Below are 19,447 nucleotides of genomic sequence, written 5' to 3' on the forward strand. Positions count from 1 at the left end.
AATCAATACACTTTTTAGTTGGAACATGATTTTGTTAATAGTTTCACTATGAATTAACACTGAGTTTCTGATTTCTTTCCGTATATAGTTTGTGCATTTTACACTCTCTTCCTTGTGTATACATCATGGTAGTCGATTTGCCTTGCATGGTAATGGTAGAACATCATACGTTGGGAGGTAGATAGTCAAGTTTGATCAATGTAGTTTTGACATGATATTGATTGGAACCAATGGAGTCAACCCAACCTTAATATCTTATAGATAAGTTGGAATGAATTTGATTAGAATTTATCCAAAATTGGCTTGACCCGATCTTACCACGAACATTCTGAAAACTTTATTTCTATGATGGTCAAAGAGAATTGGTTCTACAAAAATGGTTCACCCGATCTTCCCCACAAACATTTTGAAAACTTTATTTCTATGATGGTTGAAGAGAATTGGTTTTACAAAAATGGTTCAACCCGAGCTAACCCGTCTAGAATGGTTGAGGAGAACTAGTTTCGACTAATCTTAGAATGGTTGAGGAGAACTAGTTTCGACTAATCTATTCATCGCAACAAAACGTTAATTTTCATTTTTTTTAAACTCGAGATGCCTCCCCTCGATCAAAAAAATTTATTACGAATTTAAACGCTTCTCTTTAAAAATTATTTAGTTATTAAAAATCAAATTTACAAAAATAATAAGTTTCTTTTATTTTATGTTTTTATTTTTAAAAACGGTTTAAAAATCATGTCATATTTAAAAACAAAAAAAAAAAAATTTAAAAAAAAACTTATTTATTATAAGGAATGAATTTGAGACTTCAATTAAAAATCTATTTTTAAAAATTTAATATACTAAAAAAATTCGATTTATTTTTCTAATTAAAAATAAAATTACTAAAATAGGGCGCGTTACAATGGAGCTTCGATTAACAGAGCGACTCAGCTGAAGCCATCTCCGCCTCTTCATCTTCATCGTCCAAAGTTCATCCCCACCTTCTGCTTGCCTGTTCACTTCTGAATCTTACTTGAGGTACTGTTTCTTTATATTGACGGACGGCGAAAGGATGATCTCGCCGTGATCGATGATTTCCTGGCCTTCGGTATTGTAGCGTTACCATTTGATTTAAGTTTATAGTTTGAGATCTATTTGACGATGGAAGCCACTGAGAAATCCGAAGAAACCGTCTCAAATGTAAGAATTTCTGTCTTGGAACTAACATTTCTTGCTCTCTCACAATTTTATCATCTGAAAGGCGTCTCTCGGTTATTGAATTAGGTTTCTCTTTGTAATTATTTGGAGTATACGAGTTTACAAGGCAATTCAAATTCTTTGTTAGATTTAGAATGAATTTTCGTTTGTTTATGATTCTTTGGGTCTAGAAACGGCTTTTATGATTGCTCACTTGATCAATGTACTGTATACCTAAAGGTCTCTTCTAATTGTCCATTTAAGCAGGTTACTAAAAAATTGACTGGAACTGTGAATTGGGGGACGGCAACAACTATTGCAGTGTTTGCAGGGATGTTTTATGGAGGAAGCAAAGAAGCAGCAGCTTCGGTGGTAAGTTAATTTTCTTGGGGGACAAAAATCCCCAATGTTCTATTGTAATTGTATTTTAGGATTTGCAGAAATTTTTATGTGTTTTTCTTGCTGCTGGCTGCTTGGAGGTTGTGATGAAATGATACAATGGTGAGATGAGATAGTGTAAGATCCCTCATCGGTTGGAGAAGGGAACGAAACATTCTTTATAAGGGTGTGGAAACCACTCTATAGTAGACTCATTTTAAAAACCTTGAGGGGAAGCCTGAAAGGGAAAGCTCAAAGAGGACAATATCTGCTAGCGGTGGACTTGTGTTGTTACAAATGGGTATCTGAGCCAAACACCAAACGGTGTGCTAGCAAGGACGCTGGCCCCAAAGGGGTGGATTGTGAGATCCCACATCAACTGGAGAGAGGAACGAGTGCCAACGAGAATGTTGGGCTCCGAAGGGGGTGGACTGTGAGATCCCACATCGATTGGAGTGAGGAACGAGTGCCAACGAGGACGCTGGGCCATAATGGGAGTGGATTGTGAGATCTCACATCGGTTGGAGAGGGAAACAAAACATTTAAGGGTGTGGAAACCTCTTCCTAGCAGACGCGTTTTAAAAATCTTGAGGGTAAGCCCATAAAGGAAAACCCAAAATCCAAAGAGGACAATATCTGCTACTGGTGAGCTTAGACGGTTACATATACTCTCAAGCATTTTCTCCTCATATATATACATATATATATAATCTGCTAGTGGTGAACTTAGGCGGTTACCTATACTATCAAGCATTTTCTCCTCATATATATGCAGTATCCTTTGCAATTCTCCTTCCTGAAATGACTCATATATTCAAATCAAAATTTTCAAACTGGATGAAATTTGAGAGAGAAATATGACAATTGACAGAGCAAGGATGCAGAAGTTACATTGAAGCTTGGGAGCACACCTGACAAGCGAGAACAATATAGGTTAATCAGAGATGCAATGGAGAAAAGATTTATCAGAGTAACACGAGGCTCGATAGTTGGCGGTGTGCGTCTCGGGATGTTTACAGCTGCATTTTACGGTCTACAAAATCTGCTAGCCGAGAAGCGCGGCGTGCATGATGTTTTCAATGTCGCTGCTGCTGGTTCTGCCACAGCTGCTACATTTGGTCTAATATGTAAGCAGCAGCTATTCCTTGGGTCTAATTCCATCGAGTTATGCCTTATCCTAGTTTTATCAATTCTTACTTTGAAGCTTGGAGCATCTTAAATGTTTGAATATATGAACAATGCATGTTCTCCTGAGCTTATTTTGCTATATGGCTTACTTTGCAGTGCCGGGATCGCTCAAGTGGCGTGCTAGGAACGTAGCGATGGGAGCTGTTCTTGGTGCAGCATTTTGCTTCCCTCTTGGTAATAGTTATATGTTGAATGTGGTGTTTTATTGCTTGGTTATAGGAATCCTTTTCCACGTGAAAATTCCCTGAATTCTTGAACTTTTTGAGTATAATAAAAGAAACAAAAAGTGGTGGGTAAGCTTGTTAGAAAGCGTTGGTGGCTGTTGCTAAAGAGACATTTTGATCACAGGTTGGCTTCATTTAAAGCTTGTAGAGAAAGCAAATGAAGGTAGTGAAGCACTGGCTTATCCTAGTACAATTCAAAAGGGAGAATCAAAGAGTGGCGTCGGTGCTGCTATTGAGAGATTAGAAGAAAGCTTGAACAAATAGATTCAATGACATCTCCCAAGCTTCTTTCTACCATATTTGCTGGATTTTGTGGTGGTTTTGAAGACAATAAACTGCCCATTCTTGGGGACTAACAATTTAGGGGGGGAAAAAATATGTTTCTACTCGATTGTTTCATCTCGTTTCTTTAGTAATTAGCCTACTCATTCACCTTTTAGAGGGCATCGGTCGAATGGTTGAATGGTCGAAACCCCCGGAGCTCTATACGTTCGAAGATTTGTCTTATAAACCAATTGTTGGTTGATTCTATCTTCCAACATTTCCTATTCAATTTTGTTTAAACATTGAGTTGATCCTTCAAGTATATGGATGTGGGAGATGAAACCAAATGGATTGGAATATTGAGTAATAATCCTTCATGAGCTTTAATCATTTGACTTGCTTTTTAGAGTTGCATAGTCTCAATCCAATAAATGGACTGTGCAAGATCTATGTCATGAGTAAATTTTGATATCCACCACAATCATTGGGAATAAATGATTGATTGATCTCGATTAATAGACCCACTAAAGTCTCGAACCACATCGTGCTTACTATCAGTGCCATGGAGAGATATGTTTTTAGATCTCGATAGGTTTTGGTTATGGGTTTCTAAGGCGGAAAAAGCAGAGACAGTGATGGATCCAAACTTTTCCTTACAACTAGCATTTGTAAATTCCAAAGTAAAAGGATGTTCATATTCTCGCACCCTTTTGGGTCTCCCCACTGGCATCCAATGCAAAGAATCTAATCTATCAATTTCGATGTTGGCAAGGCAGGAATTCAATCCCATATAGGGAAAAGAGAAAGGGCAAATGAAAAAATGACAAATGAATAGAAAGGATGGATATGGTGGTGGGCACAGATAGAGAACAAAGCTGAGCTCTCTTTATATTCTATACCAAATTGAAAATGTTCCTTCCTGTGGGTTACATACATATAATAAGTTATATCTAATTGCCTAAGAAAACCTTGAATCTTTTGCTCCTTTTTTTCCCTATAAAGATTTGCATTAACTCGTGTACATCATACACTTTTCCCTTTTGATCAATTGTATTAAGTCTGCTTTTTTGTTCTCCTTCGGAGAATTTTAACGATATCTTTCAGGTCTTTCTCGACTACCTCGTACATTGAAAGGATTGCGGGCACCGTTTCGAAAATACATGGTGTTTTAGTCTCATGATCAGTATGAAGATGCCATAGCAAGGAATGTGCATTAGAGCCACGGACAAGTACCTTCACGTTCATTGAAAGCATAAGGTGATCAGTTAACTACCACGAGTTCATACGCATAATGGAAGCATATTTGAAAATGTAGAACAGGGTCACAAGAAATCTCTGAGAGACTTACCAAAGCGGGGCAAATGAAGATGAGAGATCTAGAAATGGATATGGCCACCTGTTTTGTAGGGAGAAACCATTGTTGTATCGACATGAATATGAACAAATTGGAAAGAAAATAAGAGAGAGGCCAGTGATTTTACCATAGTCTCACACAAGCATGAACGATCCATTGAAAAATTACATAAATGACTGTCCAGAGGAAGAAATATCCGATCCGAAACCAGGGGAATGGCTGAAAAGTTGTAACAGATAAGAACTGAGCTATGATATAACAAGAAAAGAGAAGCAAAATGGAGTTATTTTCATTACTTACCAAAGAATTCAAAGCGGTGTCTCCAAGCAAGAAAACGGCATTGATTGTATGCATGTTTATTATCAACTGCCACAAAAAAGGAACAAAATTGCTATTTAGAACAATGAAGTTGAGTGTGTTTGAAGGCAATTACAAGCCACTTGAAAACCTTCTTAGAATCATTTTGAAATCACAAGTAGAATTGAGCTCCCAAGCAGTTCAGAAATTTCATAAACTCAATTTGCAGCCGTTAAGCACTTACAAAATTAAGGTTGTAATCTTTGATAGTGAGAAATGGAACAATTATGAACCAAAAGACGCAATCTGTCAGCATAACAGCACCTGCATTCATCTTTCAAGAACAACAGATAGCAAAAAGGTCAGCAGATTAATGAAAGGGAACCTTTTTTTTTTTTTTTTTTTAATTTTTTAAAAACCTACAAAATAAAGAAACTCAATGCACCAACCTGGAAAATAATCTGAAAGAGATAACCCCAAAATCCGGCAGGTTGACGCCTGAGATGATGTTCATCACGAAGGGATGGATTTTTCTCTGAATTTGAACCGTTTCCACCTGCAGAAGTGCCTTGTTCTGCATCTCCCTCCACATTATCCACTTTCTCACCGCCAACTTTCTTCTGATATTGGTAGCAGCCATTAATGGAGAGCAGTGATCCAAGCTAAGAACAGAACATCGGAAATTCATAAGCAAATGACCAATGAAAAGGGAGAGATAGAGATATAGAGGAAAATATGTTGAGAAAAGGCTCTTTGAAAATGATGGGACATACCCCAAAATAAATGGTGATTGAAGTAAAAGTCCACCTGTTTCAAGCAACACAACCAAAACTTTGAATCTCTTCTTTGAGCTTATAAAATGTTGGAAATTTCACACAAAATTTTCCCATTTCTCTTGAAAACTTACTGAGTATAGAAGTAAAATATGTCGCCTCCATCAACAATAGCAGTGACAATTAGAAGCACCAAGAGCACACAGAAAGCCAATACTCGAAAGGCCAACAACCAAGCAGGATGTATTCCCTTAAAACAGGGCCGCCATGTTTCATCATCATACAAAGCTCCAGCTTCTTCTTCCTGAGTTTCTTCTCCATCACATGCCTTATTCCTACGGCCCTCATATTTCCATATCAAGAACAATGCAAAACTCAGTGTCACCAGAACCCATATAATGCAAAGCAGGACCCTCCAGTTGAGCCAGTAACTGGAAGTTGTTGTGTCATCTGTCATGATCGGTTGCCAAGATTTTGTGGGGGATCCTGTTAAGAAACTCATTTTGTCACCAGAGTTGGAAAAATGGAGCTTTTTTGGTCAAGGGGATAAGCCAAATGTGGGTTTAGAGAAGGAAAGTGATTTTCCTTGAGAATGAAGAATACAAAATGGTGGAACAAACTGAAATTTCCCTCTTCAATTAAGAGGTTATGTTGGGTAAGAAAGAATCAGTTAATTGAAACCCCTGATGTTTCCAGCTAATTGGAAAAGGGGAAAGAATATTGAGGATGGACAGAAGAGAAATAAAAAGAATTGACAGTGACCACTTATTTTCGGGGAATCTGAGAACCAAAAGACAAAAAAAATGACAGGATTGAAGGCGACTGGGAAACCCAAAAGAAAGAATGGCTGTTGAAAACCAGAAACAAGATGATCAAAATCAAAACTCCCACTACCCAGAGCAGAAAACCCAAATAAAAGAATATCTTGTTAACAAAGAACAAGATGAAACAACATTTATTTTAAGAAAAAATCACAAACTTTCTGGAGAACCCAGGTAGAAGAAAGCTGAGCAGAAACATCATCACAATCCAAAAATGCAAAGCAGAGCCAAAGCCGGCATGTTTAAGGAAGAATCTTATGCATAAAATAATGAAAATACGCAGAAGAAGCTTGAGATGGATAAGAAACTAAAAGCAAGAACAACCCATTTCCCATTTGACCAATGAAACATCCGAAATGGGGGAAGACAGATTCGAAACTTCAGATAAGTTTTAGGAAAGAAATATGAAAACCGAGTAACCGACATTCACAAACAATATATACTGTAAGGAATGAACAGGAGAAGCAGCTAAATTCTAAGCGAAGAAAAGAGTTTATACTTACAATGGAGAGGAAGAAAGCGGGGAAGGAGGGAGATGCTTTCCTTCTTCGGCTTGGAAGACGAATTAAATAAAGCAAAGAACAGAGAAAGAGAGAGAGAAGAAAAGGCCTGTGGAGCTTTGAGTGTAAGCTTCTCTTTTTGCCTATTACATCAACTACAGAATCCTCTGCAAAATTCCAAGCTCTCCCCATATTTCCATGCAAATTTTGTTTTTTTTTTTTTTTTTTTTTTTTTAATTTTCCAAGGCGCAAGGGAATTTGTGTCCCCTTTGCTTGGTTTTCATTTTCAAAATGAGTCAATGAAGAGAGAATAATTGTGCTTGAGTGCATAAGCTTATAAAAATAATGGACAATTTATGGCAATTAAATCTCACATCTTCATTAACCATTCTAAATTTGAAATTATTAAAACTCCAAATTTAAAATATAAATAAATAAGAAAAAGGAGAAATTTACTAGGACTCCATTTTGTATTTTGATTTTTCTTTTTCATTTTCAATTTTCTATTTTCAAGAATTGTATTTATTTCCTCACAATTACTTACCTTTGATTTTAAAAGCATTTATAAAAATTAGATAATAAAATAAATAAATTTAGCTATAAATGGAAGTCCTATTTTAAACTTCATTTTCTAAAATAAAAAATCAGATGATTATAAAAAATTTGAATATTCCGTTTTTTTTAACTAAAGACTAAATCAATACACTTATATAAATACTTAAATTAAAAAAAATATATATAATTAAATACACATAACGAACAACGCACACTTTATACAATTATGAATTTATGATAGCTTATAAAATCTAATAAAGGATAACAATAAGCATAATAATAATAATAACATATGATTGTGAGTGATTTTATGGAGCAAAGCAGAGGAATTGAAAAGGTAAGGGAATGATTTGGTTATTGAAGCACCATAATTGGAAGTGGGACCAAAATTTTTGACCAGTGATTTTGAGCCGTCTGATATTGAGCAATCCATGATCAATTTTAAGGTCAAAATCGTCATGTAAGCTTTATGAGAAGGCATAATAAGATTGCTGTGTTTTACATAGGAGTAGGGGTGGGCCCCTAACACGTGACATATGTCCTCCTTGCATTGGGACCCTTTTCCCTTGTGGCAAAAAAAAAAAAAGGACCTCTAATAATGTATAAAGGCGTTTACCGATTAAAAAAATAAATCCGAAAAATAATGGTGGAAAGACTTTTGTTTTTCTTTTTCTTTTTGAAACAAATGGTTTGAAAGACTTTAGTGCTAAGACTGGATATTTCTCACTCCTATCTAATTTGAAACTATGTTCTTTTTATTTTTGTGTCGGGTCTTATTCTCGAGGTTCGATCTCTATATTATATATTTATTATATTAAAAGAATATTTATTCTTGTTTAGTTCAACTAGATATTGAGTGAGAGATTCGAATCTCTAACTTCTTGGTTGAAGGTTGATAGAAATAAACTTATATAAATGTTTGAACTATTATTAAGGATACTTGTAGGCCTAATTGCTTGCTACCCTTCAACCACAAGAACAGATCTTAGACAATACCGACTTAGGGTTTTGCAAGAGCACCAATAGGCGTGCGTAGATGGGTTCTCCTCTATTTTCAGGCTATCAAACTTGGGTGGGTCAAAACATGACAAATTGAGCCATGCAAGAGACTGTTAAGCAGAGCCTTGTCGGATCATCAGGTTGTCCAATAATGCTACGTGGGGTTCGATGCTTGCATACGATCATTTTCAAAAGATTAATCCAATTTTTCAAAATTTTGAATAACATGTCTATACCTCAAAAAAACATTTTCAAAGAAGAGAAAAATGGGTATTTAGAGAATCAATATAAAGGGTAAATGTATAAGTAATGTAATATAATTAAAACTTGAAAAAAAACAGGAAGGTTAGATTTAATCACCTGTAAGCAAAGTCCAAGGCCCATCTTCCATCTTGCTGCACTCCCTGTGAAATTGGAGAATGTTATAAATAACTTCATTTGTTTTTTTCTTGCTGTCTATATTGAAGCAAAAAGAGGAGAAAAATAACAATAGCTAGCTGTAATAAAGTACTATAGAGGATTAAAAAAAAAAAACATAAAATCAAAAGGAAGAAAGCGAAGTTACACTGACAATTTGGGAAGAAAATATCCTTTATGACAAGAGATAATTACTTCGATATATATATATATATATTTTCAGTATAAATACATGTTGCTTTTTCCCCTTCTTTTAGTAATTCAAACTAATACTCATAAAAAGAGGAATTTGTTCAGAGATGAAGCCAAGTAGGAACCAAACAGACATTCAAATTATAAACTTGTGTTGCAGAGCATACCCTTATTCTCTAGCTCCCTCTAATACTTAAGTATCAAAATAAGCATATTTGTAAAGAAGAGAGAGAGAGAGAGAGAGAGAGAAACCTGGAGTTTTGAGTGATCACTGGTGAAGGGACTGAAGCAAACTCCCATGCAGTTAAAGAATGCAGAATGCGAGGGCAGAGAGGAGCAAATGCATAAATAGAATGCGTCTGAAAAGACTTCCAAAAGTGCAAAGCCAAAGCTGTAATGGCTAAGCAATTGTGTTTTTCACGTCTTCAGTCTCTGGAGTTTGTAGTGCAGTACAAGGAACTGTAAGATGAAAAAAAAAAAAAAAAAAAAGAACCAATACAAAAAAAGTGCACAAGAAAACTGCAACCAACACACTTCAATGCTTCAAAGACTCACCTAACCACCATGCATCAGCTCACTGTTTTGAAAAGTCATGGATATGGGCAGGATTGGTTCATCCAAAAAGTACCATTTTCTCTGAGAGACTCCATTTTGGCCTTTTGCTATAACCAAAACAAAGAGCATTTTATATAACTTTTTACCTCCGAAGTTGATTAATTATTTATAGGGTGGAATGTTCATAGGCTAAGTAAGATCAGGCACCTTAATTGGCAGTGAGAATCCCTGGGTTAATTGGGAAAGTTTGAATTTAGAGGCAGTAATAAACATGTGTAAAAACATAGTAAATGGGTCTTCAAATAATGTAAAATAGTTGGTAGAAATAATGTTCAAATAATTGTACCAACTGTCTGCTGCCTTGGTCATTCACTCGATGCCGCCCTGGTCAAGAGCGCCAATCCCATATTGAACTCTCCAAATTTCCAGCAAAGTTCCTGTAATTTTATGGGCTGGGAATAGTTAGTAATAAATAATTGGTCAAAAGCCAGAGATAAAGGACAAGGGTAAAGGATATTAATAATAACAAATTAAACAAGCATGTTAACTCCGCTGACCAATCAGTCAAGGCAGCATTGTGACGAAGTAGAAGCATTAAAACCTACAAGAAAGAAAATTTAGAGCAAGACTGCGTCGTACAGCTGAACATAAATATGAGATTCTCGCCACATTTTTATCATCAAGACGGGTGCAACATTAATCTAATATGCTGGTTGGTGGGTGTGACAGATAATTTTTTAATACAATATGGTTCAATTTCAAAATAATGAATTGGGTCTACCTACTATAATTGAAGTGGCAACAAATCTATACACACGTTGATCTTTACAACATTTCTCTCCGGAGTTTATAAACAAAGAAACTCCTAACATTTCCATATTCATTTGGGACTATCATGGATTTGTTGGCAAGGTTTGGTCTATCGCATCCCCAATGAAAGAATATCTACAAAATCTGCAAACAGCTTTATCAACAGAGCTCTTGATGTTCCAAAAAACCTCTGCCTGGCTGACCTTTGGTTGCAGTTTACACCTTAGAAAGCGTCTGTGCTATCTCCTAATATGGAGAGAGAAAATGGAGCAATAGCAACGTTAAATGATTGTTCTCCCACAATGTCGATGTACTTCATTTCATAGTCACCTTCCTACACCACATTTAGTAAGAACTCAGGTTTACCACCCATTTTCATAATGCCAGAAAAGCATGAATTCACAAGTAAGATTAAGATCTAATTTATGATGTAAAAGTAAAAGAAATTAAACATTCTGTTTTTCCAATTAAGAAAAATTCCACTCATAAAATGAGCAGATGCGTAGAATTTGAAAGAAAACATGATGTGATATGCAATGTGAACGAGCAATTACCAAATGATAACAGTTTATTTAGCATGCAATTTCAAGAGAAATGCCTCGTGAGGCTTTTTCTTTTTCGTCTACCATGGATGTTCAGGCTTGTTAGACATTTCTGAGTTTAAAAAAATATCAAGAACTTACAGCTTCTTACCTTGTTAGACATAAATAAGAAAGAAAATAATATTGCATCATGGATGTCCCACTAAAAAGCAAAACAAAAAATTCCCAATGAAAGCGTGTTTGAAGTGTGCACTCCACATGTGAATTTATGAAACGAAGTTTGACTATAAATTTTACTCATGTTTAAGACAATACGTTATAGCAGTCCTTCTACTGGATCAGAAAAACTGATATAATTACAAATGGAAAAAGAATATAAACAACAAGAAGTTCATATAGGTAAAATCGTTCTAACCATTCTACCATTAGCAGTAGTTAATGGGCATGCTGATGAATATTCAAAGCCAGTCTTGGGAAGTATAACTGGTTGTTCACCAATAACACCAACACCCCTGCAAAAATAAAAAACACGTCCAGGTTGAGCGGGGGAAGACCTTCACAGGCTTAATGCATCAAGGAGGAATGTATATAAGCAAGTCAAACTTACCGGACATTTTCTGTTTTCCCATTTGCATCAGTGATAATCCAATGTCTTCTGAGAAGTTGAACTGGCCGGTTTGAATTATTGGTTATTCTAATTCGATATGCAAAAAAGTACTGATTCTTCGAAGGCTGGCTTCGGCCTTCTATGTAAACACTCCTGACTTGTACCCTTATACCCTACATGAGAGGAATGACATTAGAAGGGAATTAGTAGTATTATAGGGGTTTATTAGTAAATAATAGAGAGTTAGTCATTGTATTTGATTATGAATGGGGAAGTGGGAAAGGAGGAAGTTAAGCATTGATTCAGTTGGTTTAGGCCTGAGTGATTTCAAGATAGAAAGGATCCAAGTACCTCCAATTACTTGCGTAGTTCTCTTATCTTTTATTTTGGTTCATAACACTACAGAATCAATCAAAATTATGTCTACTGTCAAGATTTTCATCCGCTCACACATGGAGATTCTAGCTTCTACACACTCCGTTTCTCTAATCAATTTATTCTGGAGGGAATGATTATCATTTTTTAATAGCACATAGGATAGTATGTTTGATTCAGATAGCAAGAGGAGGTTACTTTTATAAATTGAAAAACGGTGTGTTATTTAATCCATCAATAACATTCATAAGAAGATAAAAAAATGTACCAAAGTTGTCGCATCACTTGCACACTTCAAAAGACTGTGAGGAGCAATTTCATTCAGCTCATCACGATATTTAGCAGCATCCTGAGAAGAAATTTTTTCAAATAGATAATTGCAAAAAGGTAGTGGTGAAAACATGGTATTACGAGATGTAATAAAGTTGTGGAGTCAGTCAAGGCTGCAGCCATCGACTTGTGCCAAGCTTGTACAAAAATTAATAAAATATATTTATCAAATTATTAACCCCAAGGGCCAAAACTGAAAAAGGCATATGTCCATCGGTTTTGAAGGCATTATATTTATCAGTCATTCATAGAACAGGGTGATAGTTGGCATTAGTCTATTTTATGTCTTCCTGTCGTCAGGATCAAACGAAGTCAAAGCAACCAAACCAACCAGAGTATTATGAAGAACCCGAATAACAATTATGCAGTACTGAGTGCTCGAAGAACATTCTGTTATAGTCTACTCTCAAGTCTCAAGTAAAATGAAAATATTGTCAATAATGAAAGATTGCATAGTAGAATAGCATGGCAATAGTGACGAGATCTGGAACAATGTGTACCTCAAACCTCTCACTAGAAATAGCCTCCTTCATCAGTCCTCGAAGGCGCAAAACTGGCTCTTCCTCTTCAAATAATTTTAACGAGTCACGTATCCTTGCAGCTTCTTCATAATCCTAGAGTTAGCAAGTGACATTCAGAGGAAAAATCCATAAACTGAACGTAGCATTTGAAAACGTAAGAATTACAATTGTTTCACCTACTACTCTAATGTAGTCTTTTGGGGAGGGGCCTTCAAGTTTCTAGAGGGCGCATCTAGCCAGATACTTGAACTTTTTCAGGCCATAAATTAAGGCCAAATGAGGGAACCAGTGAATGTCCAAGCATATTCAGATTGCAAAACATATTCCAGTCCTGATATTGCCTTTCCATTCAACCATATTTTACATGGAAAGCTACATACCAAATAGAATCTACAACCGAGCAGACATGAGAGAACTCCAGCACATAGAAACAATAGAACACGAGTAAACGCATATCTGATCATAAACAAACATTGATAAGTATAACAAAGCTCCTTAACCAGAAATCTCTGCGGAATCAATCTAACTAGCAATTAAAAGATGACCTAGCGGCAATAGTCAATAATCCGATGCATCAATGAAAATTAAAGATTCCACCAGACGAGTGAACATCGCCGATTAGCTTAAACACGTTGATTTATGAGACTCATAGTTGTGAGAGAAAGAGAAAACAAGAGAGAGACCTCGGACTTGGCGGCAACCTCCAATTGCTGCTTCAGTAGTGCATAAGTTTCACTGCGAGACAGAAACGAACGACTCCGACTCGTACTCGCACTCTGGCTCTGACTTCCTCCACCATCACCATTCCTCTCCGAAGCGCATGCTACAATCCAACAATTTCTTCCAAATGCTCGACGACCCCCAAAACACCTCATCATCCCGACCTCCATTTCCGGAACACAAAAGCTTCCTCGTCCCGGTAAATTCATCCTCGACCCCGCATTAAAATCACCAAAAACCTTGAAGCTCAAAGAATGCATCCTCTCCACTTCTCCGAAATCCTGCTGCAATTCTCACTGTTCAAATCAAGAGATTCTCTGTTCTGATCAATGTAACACGAAGCGAGAATTGGAATCCTGTATGGCAGCGAAGATGCTCTGTTCTTCAGCATATAACGATACTTGTACGCGCGTTATTAACTAAAATCCAAAAAAATAAGTGAAGTTACGTAATTACCCCTAAAATGACCCTAAAGTGGATGAGATTAAGTAGGGTTTGTGGGAAAACAGCATTTTACTATTTTCCTTTCTAAATACTTATTTAATGTAAAAGGATTTAAGTACGTGGAACAGAAAATTACACGTGTCAGATACACTGTGGTCCTTCGTAGTACTGTCGTCTTAGACGAGTGACAGCTGGTGATGGTAATTATACGCAGCTCATTTTTTATTTAAATACTTCTAAATTTTCAAAAAATCCAATAATATTTTTTTAATTATTTAAATCTTTAAAATAGCTTTAAAACTTTTATTTTGAAATTTTAGAAAAATTTTAAAAATAAAAATTCCATTAATACCCTTCCCTTCTAATTTTTATTTTTTTTTTACTTTAAATATATCTTTAAACTTTTTTTTATATATAATTAAATTAGCCTGTATTTAATTAATTTTGACGCCTAAATTAGAGTTTAAGATTGTTAAGAATGAAGACTCTCCACGACCGTATGATGTTAAGATTGTTAAAAACAAACTCTCCACAATGATATAATATTGTCCACTTTTAAGTACAATGGTACGATGTTTAAGATTGTTAAGAATCAAGACTCTCCACAATGGTATGATATTGTCCACTTTGAGCGCACAATGGTACGATGTTTAAGATTGTTAAGAATCAAGACTCTCCACGATGGTATGATATTGTCCACTTTGAGCATAAGCTCTCATCGCTTTACTTTGGGCTTCACAGGTTTCATACCAATAGAGATGTATTCCTTTATTTATAAACTCATGATCATTCTCTAAATTAGCCTAGTACTCCCCCAACCATCCTCAACAAATATTGCATTTACAAAAATGAATAAAAATACTTTTCCAAAATTTTTTCAAAATTTTGGATTTCGTATTAATTTTGACGTCTATGTTAGGTTTAAGTCGTGTTATTAATTCCGTATTATTTTTCCAAAATTTTTAATTCATCGTATTAAAAAATACATATTTATACTGTTAGTAGGTGAAAAAAAAATCTATAAAGTTTAATAGTTTTTATATTAATATCATATTTTAATTTTTTTTTGTTGCTTTTTTTTTTTCGTGAAAAGGGCAAAAAAGGAACAGAAAGTTATTCCAATTGATCGCCGGCAGGTGGAAAAATGCGTGTTTTTTTTAAAAATTTATTTTTTCAAGTTTTTTTTAGTGCCTTTATTGCTGCCTTTAAAAAATATTTTATCCATTTTATTGCCATCTTTTAAAAAGTATTTTATATTTTATAAATATTTTGTCCCGCAGCCTCACAAGGTTGAATTTGGTCAAGGGATAGAACAAAATACATTATAATTAAAATATATATATATATATATTTGAAAATAAATAAAATAAAATTTGATGTATTATTATTAAATAAATATTATAATTAAAAATTTTAAAATAAAAAAATAAATTGGTTTTGGAATATCCGTCGTTGGGCGCTCAATTTTGACTAGTTAATTCCCCAAATTTAAGCGGCTTCTTAGTCCTTCATTCTTGCTATTGCAATCGCGCCACCAACCACTGCTTCACCAACTTTCTCCTCGGCGGACGCTCCGAGGTCCTTCTCTTTCGCCTTGTTCTCTTCTCCGATCTCAGATCTCGAGCTCAGGCCATCGAAATGCAGAGCTCTGCGGTTACTTTATCGCCTGCTCTTCCTCTTCTCAAGCCACGGAGGCCTTTGAGTTCGTCTTTCAGCTCTGGATGTAACTCAGTTCGGGTATCTTCTTCGTCTTCCTCGAATTCCAGAGATCTCGGAGACCTGAATGATGTTCGTCTCACTTCCTCATGGCCGCAGCGATCTTGGACTCTGTCTTCGTCTCCTTTTTCCTCCGCGAAACTCCGGCCATGGACTGGCGTGCTCTCGCTTGCTTCGGATTCTGATGCGAGTCATTTCAAGGTTCAGGCCACTGCGGTGCCGGATAGCGCAGGAGAGGATGCTAGTGCTGGCGGTAATCTAAGGAAAACGTTGGAGCTCGGGTTGTTGTTTGGCCTCTGGTACCTTTTCAACATCTACTTTAACATCTACAACAAGCAGGTTAGGTGTTTTCTTTTTCTTTGAAAATTTACGGTGTTTGTGCATTTTGTGTGGCGCGGTTGTTAGAAATTAGCTGTTATTTTGTTCGATTTGCATGAAATGTCTGTACAGCTAGAAACCGAGGCTTCATAATGTTCCGTTTGTGAAATAGGTATTCTTATGCTTAAATTATCTTAATAATCAAATACGCATGAGGATGGTGTAAGATGTGTCTCTTATATTATATTCAGTTCTTCTCTAGGCCAGTATTGTTTTCCGAGGATTTATCCAGGAGTCTTTCTTCTGACATATTGACACCAGCTTTTCTCTTTCACCTCCGATATTATCATATTTCGACGAGGTAGAGAACAAGTTTTTCTCATAAAGATGTAAAATCAAGATCTCCTAGTAAATCCGTATGAAAATATGTTTTTTGTATGAAGACCTTGATAATGACGAAGGAACGAAAAGGTATGGTTAATCCCTTGCTGGTATGTTGATACTTGAAAGTTGATTAACCTTGAGAGGTTTTTCTACTCTGCAAACGACCGCAAGTAGCACACTGTGGAATTAGATCCTTAGTATTCGATATTTCGTGCAACTCTTTTACCTGCTTATTCATTTCAACTTTCAACTTGACTTGTATTGGTTAAGATGACTTGAAATGCTAGCTTCTTTGGGAGACGCTGATAAATATCTGACACTACTTGTTTGCAGGTTCTCAAGGTGTTCCCGTTCCCTGTAACTGTCACTGCAGTTCAATTTGCTGTAGGCACTGTACTTGTTCTTCTTATGTGGGGACTTAATCTTTACAAAAAGCCAAAGATCAGTGGTGCTCAGGTAATCGTTATTTTACCATCTTTCAGGTTTTAGGAATCTTTTGTATGCCCAACTCGTTTTGAAAAAATGAATATTCATTGAGGTTTTCATTTTCCTGTATAAAAATTTTCGTTTCTAGGTTTTGACTTCTTTAAAACTTAACAGCTTGCTGCTATTCTGCCGCTGGCATTCGTTCACACATTGGGGAACCTTTTTACAAATATGAGTCTTGGGAAAGTAGCAGTATCGTTCACTCACACAATCAAAGCTATGGAGCCATTTTTTTCAGTTATCCTGTCGGCAATGTTTCTTGGAGAGGTATGAATTTATGTCCGGTCACAACTTAGATCATTATGTATTTTAGTACCACGTGCTCATATCCCTGGCCAAAATCAGAGCAGCGTCAGCCCTGGATTTTCAGCAATTAAGTGTTCTATTACTTTTTATGTTTGAGGTCCAAACATTAACCTTTTATAATTATGAGACAAATGTTGAGGATTATTGGGAGTGAGTCCCACGTTGGTTAATTTAGTGGAAGATCATGGGTTTATAAGTGAGGAATACTATCTCCATTGGTATGAGGCCTTTTGGGAAAGCCCAAAGCAAAGCCATGAGAGCTTATGCTCAAAGTGGACAATATCATACCATTGTAGAGAGTCGTGATTCCTAACAAAAAAAAATGCTTGTGTTGTTGCATCCCTTCTGTCCATTATTGGTGATATCTTAACTCTGATGTTCGTCTTTGTGTCTTTGAAGACTCCCACTCCCTGGGTAGTTGCATCTCTTCTGCCAATTGTTGGTGGTGTTGCATTGGCATCTGCCACTGAGGCGTCCTTCAACTGGTAAGACGAGTGTTTTAGTATATCAATATTCATGTCTACTCTTTTAAATAGACGACTAAAAAATGGATTATTTATGCAATTTCTGATATATCATATTTCTTGTAAAAGGGCTGGATTTTGGAGTGCAATGGCGTCCAATGTGACTAATCAATCTCGTAACGTCCTTAGCAAAAAGGTCATGGTGAAGAAAGATGTAAGCACCACTGATTCGTCTTTCTCGTTACCCGTGTTGCTCTGTTAACAATTGTATTGATTTGGAATATATGTTCTATATCTAAATGGATGAGAAAATATTATTAATATCTTTGCTCGTTGGTGTGGTAAAGTAACAACGTTTTGTTCTTGAAACAGGATTCAATTGACAACATCACCCTCTTTTCAATTATAACGGTCATGTCCTTTTTCTTACTATCCCCTGTGGCTATCTTCATGGAAGGTGTCAAGTTCACTCCTGCATACCTTCAATCAGCCGTGAGTAACTCAAAATAAAAGTTCTGTTGAAATTTGATACAGTTTTATTTCGTTCCTCATTGTAATTTCTTTTATAACAGGGTTTGAACATGAACCAACTCTACACTAGGTCGCTTCTAGCTGCCCTTTGTTTCCATGCATACCAACAGGTAAAGATTTCCAATATCTCGAGTGAGATATCTGAATTTTGACTTTCTCCTGAACATGTACTTCAGTTTTTTTTTTTTGAAATTTCTCCTGACAGCCATTGGGGTGACTTTTGCAGGTTTCTTACATGATTTTGCAAAGAGTTTCGCCTGTTACCCACTCGGTCGGTAATTGTGTAAAGCGAGTTGTGGTCATCGTGAGCTCTGTTATCTTCTTCCAAACACCAGTTTCTCCAATCAACTCTCTTGGTAATATTGGCTGCTTCCATCTTCTGTTTGTGAATATATGTTGAACACTTAATGATGCAATAAAAGTACTTACTGTTCTCGGACCTAATCCAGGCACTGGAGTAGCTCTTGCTGGGGTTTTCCTGTATTCAAGAGTTAAGCGCATCAAAGCTAAGCCAAAGACAGCTTAAAGCCTCCCATGAAATTTTGCCTTAATAAGTTGGTTTGCTGCTAGATAACGATAAATCCATCAACGATTTGTTTGTAGAAAACAACTGTAAGGTTTTTGTTCTCTTTAGTTTTATACCATTTCCTTCTGCTCTTCAGGATGACTTTTTATTCTTTGTGGATAAATAGCCATCTTCCTTCCCTCTGGACACACGATTCGCTTGGTTTAAATGACCATCCACAATATTAGAAGCGAACCTTTTGAGCTTTCAGGTTTAAACGCGGTGTGTTTTCCACTTGTTGCAAACTTGCTTTTACTTAACACAGGTGGAAACTTATTGAATTAGGCCGTCACAATGCACTCTTGCAAATAGCAGGGTGTAATTATAACTTGGAATTGACTCATGAGTAGCTGATAAGGAAGTTAATGATTTTTACCATTATTACTAGAACTACCTCATCATTTATGCATGGTACAAGATACAAGAGATCTCACATTGGAGAGGAGAACGAAGTATTTCTTATAAGGGTATGGAAAACTCTTCCTCGTAGATGTGTTTTAAAATCACGAGGCTGATGGTGATACGGAATGAGCCAAAATGGACAATATTTACCAGCAATGGACTTGGATGAACGGTTGCCAATGGTATCAAAGTCAAATACTGAGTAGTGTGTCCATGAAGATGTTGGCCCC

The 19,447-nt window shown here is 36.1% G+C and overlaps 4 protein-coding genes across 7 annotated transcripts; 2 read left to right on the forward strand and 2 right to left on the reverse strand.

Annotated features, from left to right (window-relative positions):
- Nucleotides 1-899: 899 nt before the first annotated feature.
- Nucleotides 900-3,623, forward strand: LOC111802663. Its single transcript, XM_023687104.1, has 5 exons — nt 900-1,182; nt 1,447-1,551; nt 2,429-2,684; nt 2,842-2,919; nt 3,094-3,623. Exons 1-5 carry the CDS (start codon nt 1,144-1,146, stop codon nt 3,231-3,233), a joined length of 618 nt encoding a protein of 205 aa, XP_023542872.1. The 5' UTR covers nt 900-1,143; the 3' UTR covers nt 3,234-3,623.
- Nucleotides 3,624-4,080: 457 nt separating this feature from the next.
- Nucleotides 4,081-10,178, reverse strand: LOC111802665. 4 transcript variants are annotated; one of them, XM_023687108.1, is made up of 13 exons: nt 10,043-10,178; nt 9,904-9,924; nt 9,697-9,803; nt 9,394-9,573; nt 8,893-8,936; nt 5,792-6,143; nt 5,658-5,691; nt 5,334-5,546; nt 5,129-5,218; nt 4,888-4,953; nt 4,715-4,806; nt 4,582-4,629; nt 4,081-4,466 (listed from the first exon to the last, which is right to left on the reverse strand). In XM_023687108.1, exons 5-13 carry the CDS (start codon nt 8,921-8,923, stop codon nt 4,349-4,351), a joined length of 1,044 nt encoding a protein of 347 aa, XP_023542876.1. In that variant the 5' UTR covers nt 8,924-8,936; nt 9,394-9,573; nt 9,697-9,803; nt 9,904-9,924; nt 10,043-10,178; the 3' UTR covers nt 4,081-4,348. The 4 variants fall into 4 exon arrangements, with proteins under 4 accessions (XP_023542876.1, XP_023542875.1, XP_023542878.1 ...); XM_023687107.1 differs by having other exon boundaries at nt 9,697-9,924; XM_023687110.1 differs by having other exon boundaries at nt 6,982-8,936; nt 9,697-9,924.
- A 158-nt stretch (nt 10,179-10,336) lies between these two features.
- On the reverse strand, nt 10,337-13,966 carry LOC111802666. The gene is made up of 6 exons (XM_023687111.1): nt 13,565-13,966; nt 12,861-12,974; nt 12,299-12,379; nt 11,656-11,828; nt 11,464-11,560; nt 10,337-10,840 (listed from the first exon to the last, which is right to left on the reverse strand). The coding sequence occupies exons 1-6, from the start codon at nt 13,859-13,861 to the stop codon at nt 10,730-10,732; spliced, it is 873 nt and encodes a 290-aa protein (XP_023542879.1). The 5' UTR covers nt 13,862-13,966; the 3' UTR covers nt 10,337-10,729.
- A 1,573-nt stretch (nt 13,967-15,539) lies between these two features.
- On the forward strand, nt 15,540-19,033 carry LOC111802664 (triose phosphate/phosphate translocator, non-green plastid, chloroplastic-like). Its single transcript, XM_023687105.1, has 9 exons — nt 15,540-16,100; nt 16,797-16,919; nt 17,064-17,216; nt 17,655-17,740; nt 17,849-17,933; nt 18,092-18,211; nt 18,292-18,360; nt 18,477-18,606; nt 18,700-19,033. The coding sequence occupies exons 1-9, from the start codon at nt 15,684-15,686 to the stop codon at nt 18,774-18,776; spliced, it is 1,260 nt and encodes a 419-aa protein (XP_023542873.1). The 5' UTR covers nt 15,540-15,683; the 3' UTR covers nt 18,777-19,033.
- Nucleotides 19,034-19,447: the final 414 nt, after the last annotated feature.

This window comes from Cucurbita pepo, chromosome LG09 (genome assembly GCF_002806865.2).
Source record: "Cucurbita pepo subsp. pepo cultivar mu-cu-16 chromosome LG09, ASM280686v2, whole genome shotgun sequence".
Lineage (NCBI taxonomy): Eukaryota > Viridiplantae > Streptophyta > Magnoliopsida > Cucurbitales > Cucurbitaceae > Cucurbita > Cucurbita pepo.

Excerpts from the sequence above, each read along its gene's own strand:
- LOC111802666 (XM_023687111.1), bottom strand. The coding sequence starts at position 13,861 with ATGCATTCTTTGAGCTTCAAGGTTTTTGGTGATTTTAATGCGGGGTCG. Across the intron at positions 12,380-12,860 it reads TTTCTAGTGAGAGGTTTGAG|GATGCTGCTAAATATCGTGA; the intron begins GTACACATTGTT and ends ATTTCTTCTCAG. Across the intron at positions 11,561-11,655 it reads GGGAAAACAGAAAATGTCCG|GGGTGTTGGTGTTATTGGTG; the intron begins GTAAGTTTGACT and ends TTATTTTTGCAG.
- LOC111802663 (XM_023687104.1), top strand. The coding sequence starts at position 1,144 with ATGGAAGCCACTGAGAAATCCGAAGAAACCGTCTCAAAT. Across the intron at positions 2,685-2,841 it reads TGCTACATTTGGTCTAATAT|TGCCGGGATCGCTCAAGTGG; the intron begins GTAAGCAGCAGC and ends CTTACTTTGCAG. Across the intron at positions 2,920-3,093 it reads AGCATTTTGCTTCCCTCTTG|GTTGGCTTCATTTAAAGCTT; the intron begins GTAATAGTTATA and ends TTTTGATCACAG.
- LOC111802665 (XM_023687108.1), bottom strand. The coding sequence starts at position 8,923 with ATGGAAGATGGGCCTTGGACTTTGCTTACAG. Across the intron at positions 6,144-8,892 it reads GCCTTGGACTTTGCTTACAG|GATCCCCCACAAAATCTTGG; the intron begins GTGATTAAATCT and ends GTTTCTTAACAG. Across the intron at positions 4,954-5,128 it reads AAGATTACAACCTTAATTTT|TTGATAATAAACATGCATAC; the intron begins GTAAGTGCTTAA and ends TTTTTGTGGCAG.
- LOC111802664 (XM_023687105.1), top strand. The coding sequence starts at position 15,684 with ATGCAGAGCTCTGCGGTTACTTTATCGCCTGCTCTTCCTCTTCTCAAG. Across the intron at positions 17,217-17,654 it reads CGGCAATGTTTCTTGGAGAG|ACTCCCACTCCCTGGGTAGT; the intron begins GTATGAATTTAT and ends GTGTCTTTGAAG. Across the intron at positions 18,212-18,291 it reads CTGCATACCTTCAATCAGCC|GGTTTGAACATGAACCAACT; the intron begins GTGAGTAACTCA and ends CTTTTATAACAG.